The following is a 13664-nucleotide window of genomic DNA, read 5'->3' on the forward strand; positions in this document are numbered from 1 at the left end:
TTTTGCTTTTCTTATTCCTCCTCTCCTGGAGAGCTGTGATTAGAAACCACACCCATCCTTGAATGAGGTGCTTGAAAGGCAGGCTGGCTACCTGTGAACAAATATTGGCAGCAATGAGGGAAAATGACTGTCCCTGGACATTGGACTAGATTACAGCCAGATATTTCAAAAGCAGCGAGACACTGCTCTCTGCAGCCTCTGACAACAAATGAGACCCATAACACACTTGCTTAAGCTTTTGAAACGTGAATCAGTGTAGCAAAAGGAAAGCCGTTTTCCCCACCCCACCTCAATATATTTTTCTTTTCCTCCTCTTCTGAGAAAGCCTGTATATTGGTGAGCACACCCTCACACACTTTACTGTTAGAGAATTCTGTTTGCTTTTCTAATCTGTTGAACCATTCCCTCATTCATATATGAAAGCCTGCGTATTGTTGAATACACACGTACACACACTACACACACACACTTTACTATTAAAAATGCTGTTTGCTTTTCTAATCTCTTTAACCATTCATTCAAGAAGCGTGTGAGGCTATAGTTGGGGAAGGGAGTGACAGTGCATTTTCCGGTAAAATACTGGGGACTAAATGTAAGAAGCTAAAATGGCAAATGCAATTAAAATTTGGGAAGGCCTCTCTAGAAAAATGACAAGTATAATGATTTGCACTTCATTTATACCAAAGTTGGAAAAGTAAGATTTAAGCCCAGGTCAGCTTTTACTTTATGGATATTAAGTAAACAAGTGTGTATTTTCCACAATGGATTTAAGCACTATGCTGATGGAAAGAAGCATGATGTTAATAGTTTTCGTGAACTTTCAAAGGCTGTTCATGTTTATAAAAATGCACTGCTCTTAAACACTCATCTAAATCAAAATTAAATTTCAGTATATTTGACAAAACATGGTACACCGAGCTACAGAACTTTCTGCACATGTAATTCGTCTGCTTTTTCTGCAGCTGCTTAGAACCTTCAAATAGATCCCCTGCCTGAGGGCCAGTTCCTCTCCTGTTTTTCAAATGAGGACCTTTTCTGATCACCTTGACCTCTTCCCAGGAAGTACATAGATTATTCTGCTGTCTTCAGTCATTGTGTCTAATTTGGGTTGTTCCTTTTCCTTTTTTTTTTTTTTTTTTTTGTGGAAGAGTGTAAAGATGATGCAGAATTTATCTAAAAGTTTTGAGAGGATGTGGTTGAAGTGATTTAATTCTTACTTTTAAAACAATTATTTTTTTATTTCGGCAACATACCAAACCTAAAAAGAACAACCAATTTACTTTAAAAACAACTTAACACAGTCAAGAGAAAGGATACTAAGGCAAAGAGCAGTAATAGAGGTAATGCACTGGAGGTTTTTTAGGTTCATCCCAGTTCTTAGCGTTGCCTGTTTTCAGTCTCTCTCTCTCTCTCACCCCTGCTCTCCCTTCCCTCAAAGATTAAGCCCACCTGCTTCCTGAAGTCTTGCATCAGCCACCCCTCCCCCTACCCAGGCAGAGAAACCCATCTATTTATGCTCACCCCCCATTTCCATCTCATACTCAGTTCTCTCCTGATTTTTATTTTCATCAGGCAGACCATCCATACTCATGAAAGCAATGGTAAAATGAAAGGCTGTGAGGTCGGTTACCAGCTTCCTTGCAGCCGGCTCTGATTTTAGTGAGGACTCAAGGCCCCGTTTGGTCTCATGCACAGCTTTGGGCTGTCCCTTTCGTGGTTCAGTTTTAAGCAATGGCTCTCAGCATAGATAGGAGGGTGAAGATTTAGAAGGAACTAACATGCGACCTATCAGTGAATCAGCTGACAAGAGCCTTAGGAAGTCTTTTTACTATGTATTATTAACCTCACATTCTGAAGCTGTCTAAATTGACTGGAAGAAAGTTCTCTTGGTGCCTTATTGGTTTATCCCTGCAAACCTCTGTCATACTCTCTTGCCGTCGCTTCCAAGGACGGGCCCATGTGTGTGTTGTGTGCCACTGTGTGCATGTACAGGCTTAAATAATGTGCCAGCAGCCCTGTTTCCAAGTTGGTATTCATTAGGCCCTTTGCTCCTGGGCTAGGGCTGCACTAATCCTGACACCGGCTGCCAGGAGAAAACCTCATGGATCCCACACCGAACCTTAGTAACAGCATCCGTGACCTGCAGTCTCAAGTACAGAATGGGAACCCCAGAGCTAGGAGACGTAGTTGTATATTTTAATGAACTGCCACCCCTGCTAAAGAGGCTTCTTTCACTTTTGTGCTCTACAGAAAGACCAAGGGGGGTAGGAGGGACAAAGCTTTGAATCACTGCTTTCTAACACCGAATGGGGCCAACAGGACAGAGAACATCACAAATCTAGGCAGGTGTGAGGTACAGTGGCTGAGAATTGCCTGCTCCCTCTGCGTGCCCTTTCTTGCCTCCAAAGTCCAATCAAGTGGTCCTGGGAACAAAATCTGCCTGGGTTGAGGAGGGTGGTTCTGAAAGAAAAAGCTACCAAGACATGAAAGCAGGGTGAAGGGTAGGCAGGATGAAAGGAACTAAGTAACCCGACTCAGAACTCTGAAAAGCTTCTAGCAGCTTGATGACAACTACAGGATTTATTTCAGCTAGGATAATGTCTGTGGTACATCATTTGAAGGCAATATTACTTCATGTTGTTAAAAACTGTATGTATAGTATGTATGTGTTGTGGGTGTATATAAATAATTTATATATATGGGAGATTTAGTGACTTTTGATACGGGTTTGGTGCAGGTGAATTTATTACTGAGCCAAATGAGGCACATACCGAGTCAGTAGTTTGAGCCCAGGGCATTCACTACTTTTTACTTTATGGATATTTTCTGATTTCCACATATGTGTATTGCCTGTCCCATGACGTATTGTCGATGTCATGTCAAATCCAGAACTCATAAAGCAATGCCAGTGGTATTTTATTTGTAGACAATCAACTCAAATCTATAAATTATTACTGGCAGATGATTATAATATTGAATCTCTTAACACTAACAAAAGGAAATCCAGAGCATCTTGATAAGAAGTTTTTTGTTTTGTTCCTGGAAGTCAGTAGAACAGCAGTTGTATGTGGTTATGTTAGTTTCAAGGTACTTAATTTGCTGACACTATTTCATATAAAAAATCTGTATGTATTATTTTTGTGGGAAGCTAAAATAATGGTTTGAGATTTTTATCAAATATGGAGAGTAGTTATTTATGAAAAACAAAGAAATGTCTGTTTTTGTTTCTTTGTTCCCAATTAATATAAATTTTAAAGTATATTAAAGCAATGGTAAAGTAAGTAAAAAGATGCTACACAAGTATTTTTCTCTTCATGCTTTTACAAAGAGACACACTACTTTCTAAGTGATTCCCTGGAGTAGGAACTGGCAAACCACTCCAGTATTCTTGCCTGAAAAATTCCAAGAACAGAGGAGCCTGGTGGGCTACAGTCCACAGCATCTCACAGAGTTGGACATGAATGAGCATGGGCTGGCTGAAGGCGCTATGTGGATTCTAACTTAACTATCATATTTCTCAGATATGAGGGGCAACCTTTTTATTGATAATGAAATTAAGCAAACTCCAATCACAGAAGCAGAACTAATGAAAACATGAATATACTTCTTAGGTTTCTCCTGCCAATCCTGTGATTGTTTTATGATTCACTTGAAGAAGGGAAATACACAAGAACAGAGGCACTGCCTGACATTGTGTTGTTTCGTCAGCTCTGTCTAGACTGCTGAAGCAATTTGGATGGAAGCGGTGCTGTTCTGTGTGTCTGCTTGGCAGTCATGAACTCCCCAAACTTGATCATTCAATTTACAACTTGGTATTAAGGTCTCCCAGGTGGCTCAGACGGTAAATTATGTGCCTGCAATGCTGGAGACCTGGGTTCAATCCCTGGGTCTGGAAGATCCCCTGGAGAAGGAATGGCAACCTACTCCAGTATTCTTGCCTGGAGAATTCCATGGACAGAGGAGCCTGGCGGGCTATAGTCCATGGGGTCACAAAGAGTTGGACATGACTGAGCAACTAACACCTTCACTTTCATTAAGGTCTAAACACCAGTCAAGGAGCCCAGATAAGGAGATATATATTCTCCCTCTATATTTGTGGAGAACTGGTTCCAGGAACTTTCCCTCCTGCAAATACCAAAATCCACAGATGCTCAAGTCCTTTATGTAAAATGGTGCAATATTTCCATATAACCTACACACAGTCCTTCTGTCTTCCCCCTGCATCCTCCCATATACTTTAAATCATGTCTAGATTACTTCTAATGTCTAATACAAATCCTCAGTAAGGAGTCGTTTTAAGTATAATGCAAATGGTTGGTGGTATGCAGCAAATTAAAGTTTTGTTTTTCGGAACTTTCTTAAATTTTTTCCCCAAGTATTTCCAACCCATGGTGATTGAATCCACTGATCAGAACCTGTGGATACAGAGGACCTATTGTAAGTTGATTTAAAGTTGCCACTTCCCTGACAATATGGACAGATGCTTAGCAAGCCTGAGAGAATGTAGTGTCAAAGTAAGATAAGCATTGTTAGACTGGTACACATTAGGGCATTTGAGAGAATAGAAAATACAGCAGTTGAGCTGGATCCTGGTAGAAGAGTCACTGTGCCTTCCCCATACAGGTCTCCATAGTTGACACATCTTCCTGATGCTTTCTCATTGCTTATTCCCCACCAGTAGGAAAGGGGCCTGTTAGACTTGGGTGGCTAGAGAAATAGGTCATAATGCATTTTTAGTGGTTTAGTTGCACAGCTCTTTAGTTGGTCACATCCAACAGAAGGAGAGGCAGTATAATTGTTCTATGCATAGATTTGGGAGCTAGACTGACTAGGGACTCAAATTCCAGCTCCATCAATCATGGGCTGCTTGATCCTAGACAGATTGTTTAACCTTTTAGTACTCTCATCTTAGTACTTTCTCATCTGTGAAAGGGCGATAATGATAGTATTTATATTTTAGAGTTGAGAGGATCTGAAGGATTAAACCAGGTTAAGGTAAGTATCAATAAAATGAGGAGGAAGCAGCCATTCAGGCATGGGATGGGAGAGAACTGAAAGACTAGTTTTCAAGTTTGTGTCTGTGTAAGAATCACTGGGGGGTTCCTATTAGAAATGTAGATTTCCTGGCTTCGCTCCAGGACTGAGATTCGTTTAGTCTAGGGTCCAGGAAGTGGTTCTTTTTGTTTGCTTGTTTAAACTTTTAGAATTACTTTAGGTTTACACAGAACTTGCAAAAATGAATACATCTTGCCCTAATATTAACATATTATCATAGCACTTTTGTTAAACTGAAGTCAAGATTATCATATTACTATTAACTCCAGACTTCATTTGGATCTCACCAGATTTTCTACTAATGTTTCTTTATCTGTTCCAGGACTCCACTCATTTCTTACAGGTTTTCAGCCCGTGAGAAGCAGATGGTCTAGGGATCACATCTTGTGAGATACTGGGACACGTAAAGGACCAAGCAAGGTCAAACTGCCCTATCCTCATGTTGGGAAGATGAATGCAATTTTGAAGCAGAAGGGAATAAACTGGTGAGGCTCTGGAGGGGATGGGGGTGGATATAGCAGTTTGATTTTAAGCCTTGGGATGGAATTGCCTCCGTTGGATGAGAGGGGTTACCTTAAGAGTGAGGCATCTGTTCCTAACGCCAGGTGAAACAAGTTGTGGAGTCTGGAACGTGGGGTTGCTGCTTAGCCTGAGGTGATACGTCTAGAATTGTGGGCAGGTCAGGGGACTGAGTGCAGCAGATGGGGGACAAGCACCTTGAGGAGGGCCCAAGTAGTTGATTAAAGGGGATCACAGGGACCAGTTAGCCTGTGAGCCATATAAATCCTGTACTTCCTGGAACCTGCTAAGGCTTTGAAAGTGGATCACAGTAGTAACCAGCATCAAGCACTGCCACATTTCGCACTAGCAGAAAGTTAGAGGGTGAAGCTGAGATGATCCTCTTGAGAGAGGGCAGTGGGAGGTGACCAAACACTGAACCTTTGCCCTTGGAAGAGTCAGTTCCCACAGGGAGGAAATACAGGGCCACCGTCTGGGGAGCCAGAAGTAAAGGTTGGAAATGAGAATGCTAGGATGAAGGAATAGATGTTTTAAGAAAAAGTTAGGAGAACAATCTGAGTAGATATGGACACATTCTTGACTACCTTAGGTTCTGAGGCTGTCGCTGAATTTTTCTAATATTCAAATTACTAGCTCCCTTCACATTTACCTGGGCCTTTTTTAAAGAATGTTAACCACCTTTCATTTGACTCTGGATTCCTCTTAATTTCTATTTCACTTTCCTAGTTCTTTCTGCATCCTAGAGTTCCCTAAACCACAAAATGGTATTCTTAAAATTTGTTTCACATTAACTAAAAATTGTTCTCTCACCTGCCAAACCCATTTAAAATAGACTAAATTGCCTCAGAAACCAGACTGCACCTGTGTACAAGGGACCAGACTTTGCTGAAGGGCTCCTGGATTTTATTTTTGCTGGCAGTGTCAGGCTGGCCAGGGTGGTAAGTGGCCAACATTTGAGATCTTAGGTGATCTAATCCTTGGTAATTGCTAGGGATAATCGACAGATTCTGCACAGAAACTAGCGCTTGCCTGAGAGAGGCTCTGCCAGCCATCAGGTGCTTTACCTAGTAGCTCTGAACTCACAGACCACAGCTTCTGGGCGAGGAACAGTCCTAGTCACTCTACACGTGGTTAGACGGCTTGTGTGATCAAAGAGTCCAGGTAACCTACATGCTGTATGGAAACACTTCCCAAAACATTGCATAACCTGAAATATAGAGCGAATGATTTTCCAGTAAATACTGACTTCATCAGCACTTTTAAAAAATCAAGTAATGGTATATCTTATAAAATGGGAAAACTAACAAATGAAACATGAGTTGTTATAAAACCAGGATGTAGTAATGTTGAATTTCAATAATGGGCATACAGGGTACTTTAGATGTGATAGAATAGGGTCATGATAGAATCTGATACAGAATGGAAAAAACTTCTCAGAAACACTGGGCCCTAAGTTGTCTTAGGGTGAACCACGTGAATTTAATGTAGAAAAATGACAATTTCATTTGGTTCAAACATAAATTTGAAACCTTTGTCTTGTCCTTATAAAGTTCAGTTCACAGTATTCCAGTTAAAATTGCACTGTCAGTATATTCCAAAAACTAAAAATGAAAATAAATTTGAGTTGAGGTATTCTTTTATAGTCTTAGTACTTTAGGGAATAAACTCTTCCTAGGTATAAAATCTCAACACTACCCTATGGCCCCTAGTAAGGAACTAGTTTTCATGCCCTATAGTACTTATGAGAACCTTTAAGTTTTCCATTTATCAAAATGGCTGTAATTGTCTCTAGAATTAACACTGAAAGAGCAATTTTTAGTGATTCTAACTTGTCTTCAAACTACAGTCGTGTCCAAGCAGTGTTCCTACCCCCACTTTTTTTTAACCTTTGACCACTCAAGATGTGACAGCATTTCTGCTTAGTAACTGGCATATTATTACATGGTACAAGCTATCTTAGTGATTTGTCATAGTTTTTCTCTCCTTCTGCACTAATTCAGATTATTTCTCCTAATCGACAACTTACCAAGAACAAAGTTAAAAGATCTGACCTTAGGTAGTGAATTAAGGTGGATGAAGACACAACACTACTATCAGGAGTGATGGAATACTGCGCGAATGCAGTGACTAGGGTCTTAAAGAAACCTTATGGTGATCTGGTATATTACATGGCTCGTTTAGCAGTCACCCTCTTTATAACAACCGCAGTTCTACCTCTTCTTCTTCCACTTTCTTTCCTGTTCAGTGGCTTGAAATCCTCAGTAACTCACGTTCTGATTCACCAGTACTTCTGTAACTCCTTCCTGTGTTTTACCTTTTATCTTCCAATGTGCTTTTTTCCCCTGTTGGTATAATAACACACAATTCCAAAGTGCCATCGAATGCACTATGCCACTGAGCGCCACAGCCAGTGATTTTAAGTGTACTAAATTATCTTCTGGTTGAAAAGAACATAAGCCGAAGAAATAAATGCCTCTTAACTAAAGGCAAAGGTCAAAGCAACTTTTGAATGCGTAGTCGGAAAATGCTTTCAGGCCTACCTATCAGAGCGGATTGAGAACATTTGCGCTAAGCAGAGCCGTGATGTTATGTGAGCAGTGAGAAGGTGCACAACAGCCACGTATTTTAATTAAAATAGTTTATTAGCTTTTCTTTTAATATAAACATGAGGAAGAAAAACCACACAAGTTGGAGCATTCTTTTCAAAATAAAACTGCAATCGATACTTGAATCTCCAAGCTCCATAAACAATATTTTTTGAGGTGGTAGACTGTAATATTTTATATCCATTATTTATCATTTATGTCTCTGTCCTTTAAAAATGATGGAACCTGTGGCACTCAATATAATGTGAAGCCTTGCTATAAAGAGAGAAAATATTTCTGGCCCAGAAATGCTTTGTTTACAGGCAAAATTCCTAGGATTATGTTTGAGAAGGTAGGAGAAAGATTTTACATAGTTGAGAACACTATTTTTTTTTTAATGTTTCAAGTTTAGGTGACATCATTACCAATTTCCTAAAAGACTGATTACTGGACCTTCCTGTCTTTTAATGGGCTTCCTGGTGGCTAAGGGGTACCCTGTGTTTTAAAAAGCCTGAGGTAAGGGTTCCTAAGATTTATCTTTCCTCAAGTAACAACTTGAAGTGACAGACCTACAGCCAGGTTAACAGGCAGAACAGAAAAGCTGTTTCATGTTGCTTACTTTCCTGTCACTACTACTAGGGTCCAGTTCCTTTCAGTTTATTACCGAGAACTAATGCTATTGTTTGTAATTCCTTTACCAAACCTAGAAAAAAGAAACTTCCGTGCTCAAGCAGATCAACAGCCCAGCCAGGCAAAGGACTATTTTAAAAAGAGGAGGCCAGGTCTATAAAGATCCAAGATATCCTCCTGAAGTCTTTGTGCAATTTGAAGCTGTGATACTTGTAGAAATATAAATGCGACAAACTTACAAAACATCACCTGAGAGTTTACTTGAATTTCTTCTAAACTCATTTAGTTTTGTAAATTTTAAACATTAAGCTCTTAATTTTAATCTTTTGTTTCAGCCTATTGTTTGCCATCTTCAAAAGGGACTGAAACAAAAAATTCAAATTAAAAGCTTAACATCCAAGATTTACAAAACTAAATGAGTTTAGAAGAAATTCAAGTAAACTTTCAAGTGGTATTTTGCATCTGTAGCATTTATACTTCTGCGGCAGTGTCCTGGAGTGTCCAAGCACACTGTATTAAAACTTAAAATTGCACCAAGACTTTTGGGACACCTTCTATTTCACTATCTGCTTATTCCTGGACTAACAGGTTGGCTGGAATTACGAAAATATCCTTTAATACAAGTATTTAACAAAGAGGAAAATCATCAGAAGATGAGAAACACCATTAGAGTTAACAAGAAACGCAGCACGGACCCAACAGAAGTAGGTAACAACATGCTTTCTCTGCTTATGATCCCAAACATGCTAACAGGCTAGTAAGCAGTGCTTGCAAAAGACTGAATGACAGGTGATATTCAGCAGCTTTTTGATTTGAACTGATTGCCAAAAATGAGTAGCAGCTTCAATGAAATAGGGAGGAAGAATCCTTCAAAACCTAACAATGCTACAACAGGCTGTTCCTAAGTGGCTTTATGAGTTGTTAGGAGTCCCATGTTTGAATGGTAATACTGCATTGATTCTAAAGGAATATGCAGCAATATGGGTGAGAAAAATAGGAAAAAGTAAGTTATACAGAGTCTTTAAAGTCTAAAAATTTAAATATTAAAAAACCTCACATAGTTCACAGTTACTGGCCTACACAGTAAGCAAATATCTGTGGGTGGGTTGGGAGCTTTTAGCTTTGGAGTGGTTTTTGTAACTCTGTTTACATTAAAAAGGACAGAAGAGTGTGTTGCCTTGATAAGGTCCAGTTTTTTCCTATGACCATAACCTTTGCTGTCTGCAAGTCTCTTGAATTCAGTGTCTTTCTTCTAGGTGAAAATACTAACTTTGCTGGTTTCTGAGCAGGAGAGGTGGTATTTCTCCAGTCCTTGTTACGAGGGGTTCATGATGCTACAACCCCTCACCTCTCTCTGTTCATGACAGGATGGCATTGGAGCGCTGAATACCAATGAAATTATCAGCGCTGAAAGACCTTCTCACAGCAACTCTGCCCAAGTCTTTGTATTCGTCTTCACACAGTCTGGAGATGGCCTAAGAAAGTCAATCAGAGAGAACATAAGTATAACTGGGGGGGAAATGTCCCAACCTTAAAGAAAGCAGCATTGATAAGCCACACATCTGCATTCATTTAGGTTGACAGTTGCTGCTACTTTGGATAGCTCATATCTACACTGCTGATTCCCGAAGATAATATTCTCCAAGGGCTATGATGAGATTGCTGGGGCAGGGAGGAACATATTTAAAAACTGGGTTCCCAAAATAGGCCCCATCTAACAGCAATATGATGTTACCTACATACTAGATCCTTAAGCATAATGAACACACCTGAGCAAAGTCAGTGTTTCCCAGCTCTTCAACCTCTATTCAGTCTTCATTATTTACTTCCCACTAAGAGCATTTCAATGAGGCAGGTGTGTGCTGAGGGCAAGAAAGGCCTAGTGATGAAGCACTACAAGGTGCTATTTCACACGCATGTAAATTATCGTAGAAAAATGTCTTATTTCTAAAGTACCAAGGTACCGGAAAAAGTGCCAACTTTATATGTATTCATTTCAGTTGTAAATTTTGCTGTATACCCACCAGAAATCACAAACTACTTCAAATTACTCTTCAAATCACTACTACAAATTACTTCATCCCATGTATGTTACCACTTCCATTAAAAACCCATCTACTTTCTACATCCAGTTTCTGAACCCACATTATAATTTCCAAGTATAGGTCTCACAGCTTAGCCCCTGATGCTTCTGGTCTAATAAACTCATGGGGCTGAACTGTGATACACACAAACACACACTACAAGCTCAGGCAGTTAAGAGTGGTAAGTAATTATATGGGATACATATGATTAGGGATACAATTATAAGAAATTATTCCTATATGGTTATATGTAAGTGTGGAGGTTCAAATGGAAAACCATTAAGAACAATTAAATCTGATTTAAAATATTCTGAATTATGGTTACATAAGAGATATCTGTAATTTTTTTTTAAAAAATAATGTGAGATCTCTGTCTAACCCATAAAAGACACAGGGAATAAGATGCCAATGGGTTAATAAGCTCTTCAAACTGTTAGTCACTGCGTAGTGTAAGTCAGCCACAGATGCTGGCTTTGGTGGCTGACAGAAAACCCAGTTAGTGAATCCCCAGTCTTACCTCTAGGCTCTGTGCTCTTTCTTTGCTAAGAGGAGCAATTAGAAAACTCAGGTTGTTGTCACCTGCTAAGGAGCAAAGGTCAAAGTAGTATTTGGCATAAACACTGGCGGGAACATGAATATTAAACTGAAGGAGCTCCAGAAAGTGCCTGTGCATCTCATTCCTGGGGGAGGAGAAGACAAACCAACACAGGACAATTCTAGTCAGCTGGGCTGTCTTCAGAGCCCATTCTGTGCCACAACAGCTCTAAATACAGCTTGGAAACACACAATGGCTCCCCAGCTGGATTAACACACTAATGTTCAAACAAGGTACAGCTCTTTGTGGTTCTTCCTGCGTCCTGGCACTTGGAGTTTGGGACAAGGGGGGGAGGTTATGGCCCTCTTATGCACCCATGCTGCTGACTCGGGGGCTCATTCTTCAGAGTTCCATTAGTGCAGCTGGCATTCATGCTCCACGCTCACTCACAAGGCCCCGTTATAGTCATCAGATGAAAGGAATGATGTATGCCGTTTATTAGCTCTGGAGAACTTGCAGACATTTTCACCGATAACAGGAAGGGGCTTATTGAAGTAGAGACACGCCAAGAAAAGGAGTAGGCACATCACCACGGCAACAAATGGGGCCATGGAGAGCCACTGCTATTATCTATGAGGGGAGAACACTCTTGAGGCAACAAGGATTCATCTCAGATAAATAAATAGTTAAGCTACACTCGATGCGAAAGGGAATCCCCTCCCCCCGCTCCAGTGCAGGGGACTGTGGCAAAGGGCAGAATGCAAGTTTCTGTTCCTCTTAACGCCAGTAGGACCAGAAGGTGTTCCTGGGACAGGATGGGATGCACTTTTTAAGCTATGGGAGGCAGTAGGGTTAAGGGGAGACGTCTTGGCTAGACTAAATGCACCTGAGCAATGGCCCCGATGGAGCAGCTCCCCCTGTGCTCCGTCCGCCGGCCCTGACTAGGACAGAAGGTGCACAGGCTCGCAGGGGCCGAATTCAATGCAGTGGGAAAGTAGGGTCCTGGGGGCAGGTCTCTCCTGTGGGATCATACCCAGTCATTGCTTGTCTAATGTTTAAGTAAATAAAATCAGAGTAAGTCTTACCACTTTAACAGCAATCACTTTAAAGAGTTAATTATATAAAAATGATAAATACCCAGACAAATGAAAGTGACTTATTTTTCAAAATATTTGTTTCCTGGTTTTAAAGTGTTAATCTTTTATCCATTGGTAAGTCATCAAATGTTTGATGTTCTCCTGCGTGGAGAGCAGAGTGTGAGCAGAAATGAGGTTTCTCATTTGTTGAACTTTAAACCTAACTGAACCTACCTCCAAAATTAATTTCCTGTTCATATGGCCATAAGTCTATAGAAATGTAAATCAGATAATGTTTTGATAATCAGCTAATCAGGACTTAGTTTACTACAGGAATAAATGCACTTCACTATCCCTTTTATATTCTCTTCCACTAATACATTTTAATTGTGTGGAAATACAGTACTTCATAGGATTAACATGTCTATTAACAGAGCTTTACTTACTGAAGAAAAAAGCATTAGGACTACAGAATACGCTTCTGTGTTTTTTTTTTTAAATGACTAGATGACTGAAGAGCATGCCATTTATAGGTGTAGCAAATTTTCTGAACAGCAGCTGCTCAATATATTCAAACAAGATACATGGATGCTAGAAAACTTTTAAGGAAAAGCTGATAGATGCCAATTTTTCAATTTAGACTCAAAATGAGACCATTACAAATAGCAGCCAACAGCAGGGGGATGAGACAAATGTGACTTGAACACTTGGCTGTAATGCTTTCCAGTTTCCAAAGATCATAAGCAAAAGCAACCTATTACAAACATAGCTCCTGGTGATTCTGTTGTACACAGAAAAGTGCTGTTTACAATTAGCTTCTTCCTGTAGCTAGACACTGCCATCAGTGCTACTGGGCTCACATCTATGAACATCCACACACTTCCCCGCATGTTCTCTGATGCTGTAACTGGACCCAGAGCTCCCGTCAGCTTAGTTGCAGGTTCTGAGAAAATTTCAGCTGCCATCATGGCAGACCTGGTGTTTATGATTACACATTTTCCTTCCTTCAAGGAACCAGTTTAAAGATGGATGATAGTGGTGCTCAATGTTACCTTAGTTTCTACAAATTCCAAAAGTACTTCTACTTATCTCGAATTATCTGCCGTAAACACTAAGGTGGCTACCAGCAATATCACCATGACACTTTTTATCATCAAAGTGGACATTTTCACCAAAAGCC

The 13664-nt window shown here is 40.1% G+C and overlaps 1 protein-coding gene and 1 long non-coding RNA gene across 3 annotated transcripts in view; one reads left to right on the forward strand and one right to left on the reverse strand.

The window, feature by feature from the left end:
- The first annotated feature begins 5209 nt into the window (after positions 1 to 5209).
- LOC136169905 (uncharacterized) overlaps positions 5210 to 13664 on the forward strand; it is a 31170-nt gene continuing 22715 nt past the window's right edge. Inside the window, exon 1 of the long non-coding RNA XR_010663458.1 lies at positions 5210 to 5540. This is a non-coding gene — a long non-coding RNA (uncharacterized lncRNA). The remainder of the gene's footprint in view (positions 5541 to 13664) is intronic.
- Positions 7118 to 13664, reverse strand: part of LOC136169904 (cyclin-Y-like protein 1) — a 34050-nt gene continuing 27503 nt past the window's right edge. For both annotated transcript variants that reach the window (XM_065938148.1, XM_065938147.1), the window contains 2 exons: positions 11391 to 11553; positions 7118 to 10264 (listed from right to left, as the gene is read on the reverse strand). In XM_065938148.1, coding sequence (XP_065794220.1) covers positions 10148 to 10264; positions 11391 to 11553 — 280 coding nt within the window. In that variant the 3' untranslated portion in view covers positions 7118 to 10147. The remainder of the gene's footprint in view (positions 10265 to 11390; positions 11554 to 13664) is intronic.

Source organism: Muntiacus reevesi, chromosome 5 (genome assembly GCF_963930625.1).
Source record: "Muntiacus reevesi chromosome 5, mMunRee1.1, whole genome shotgun sequence".
Classification (NCBI taxonomy): Eukaryota; Metazoa; Chordata; class Mammalia; order Artiodactyla; family Cervidae; genus Muntiacus; species Muntiacus reevesi.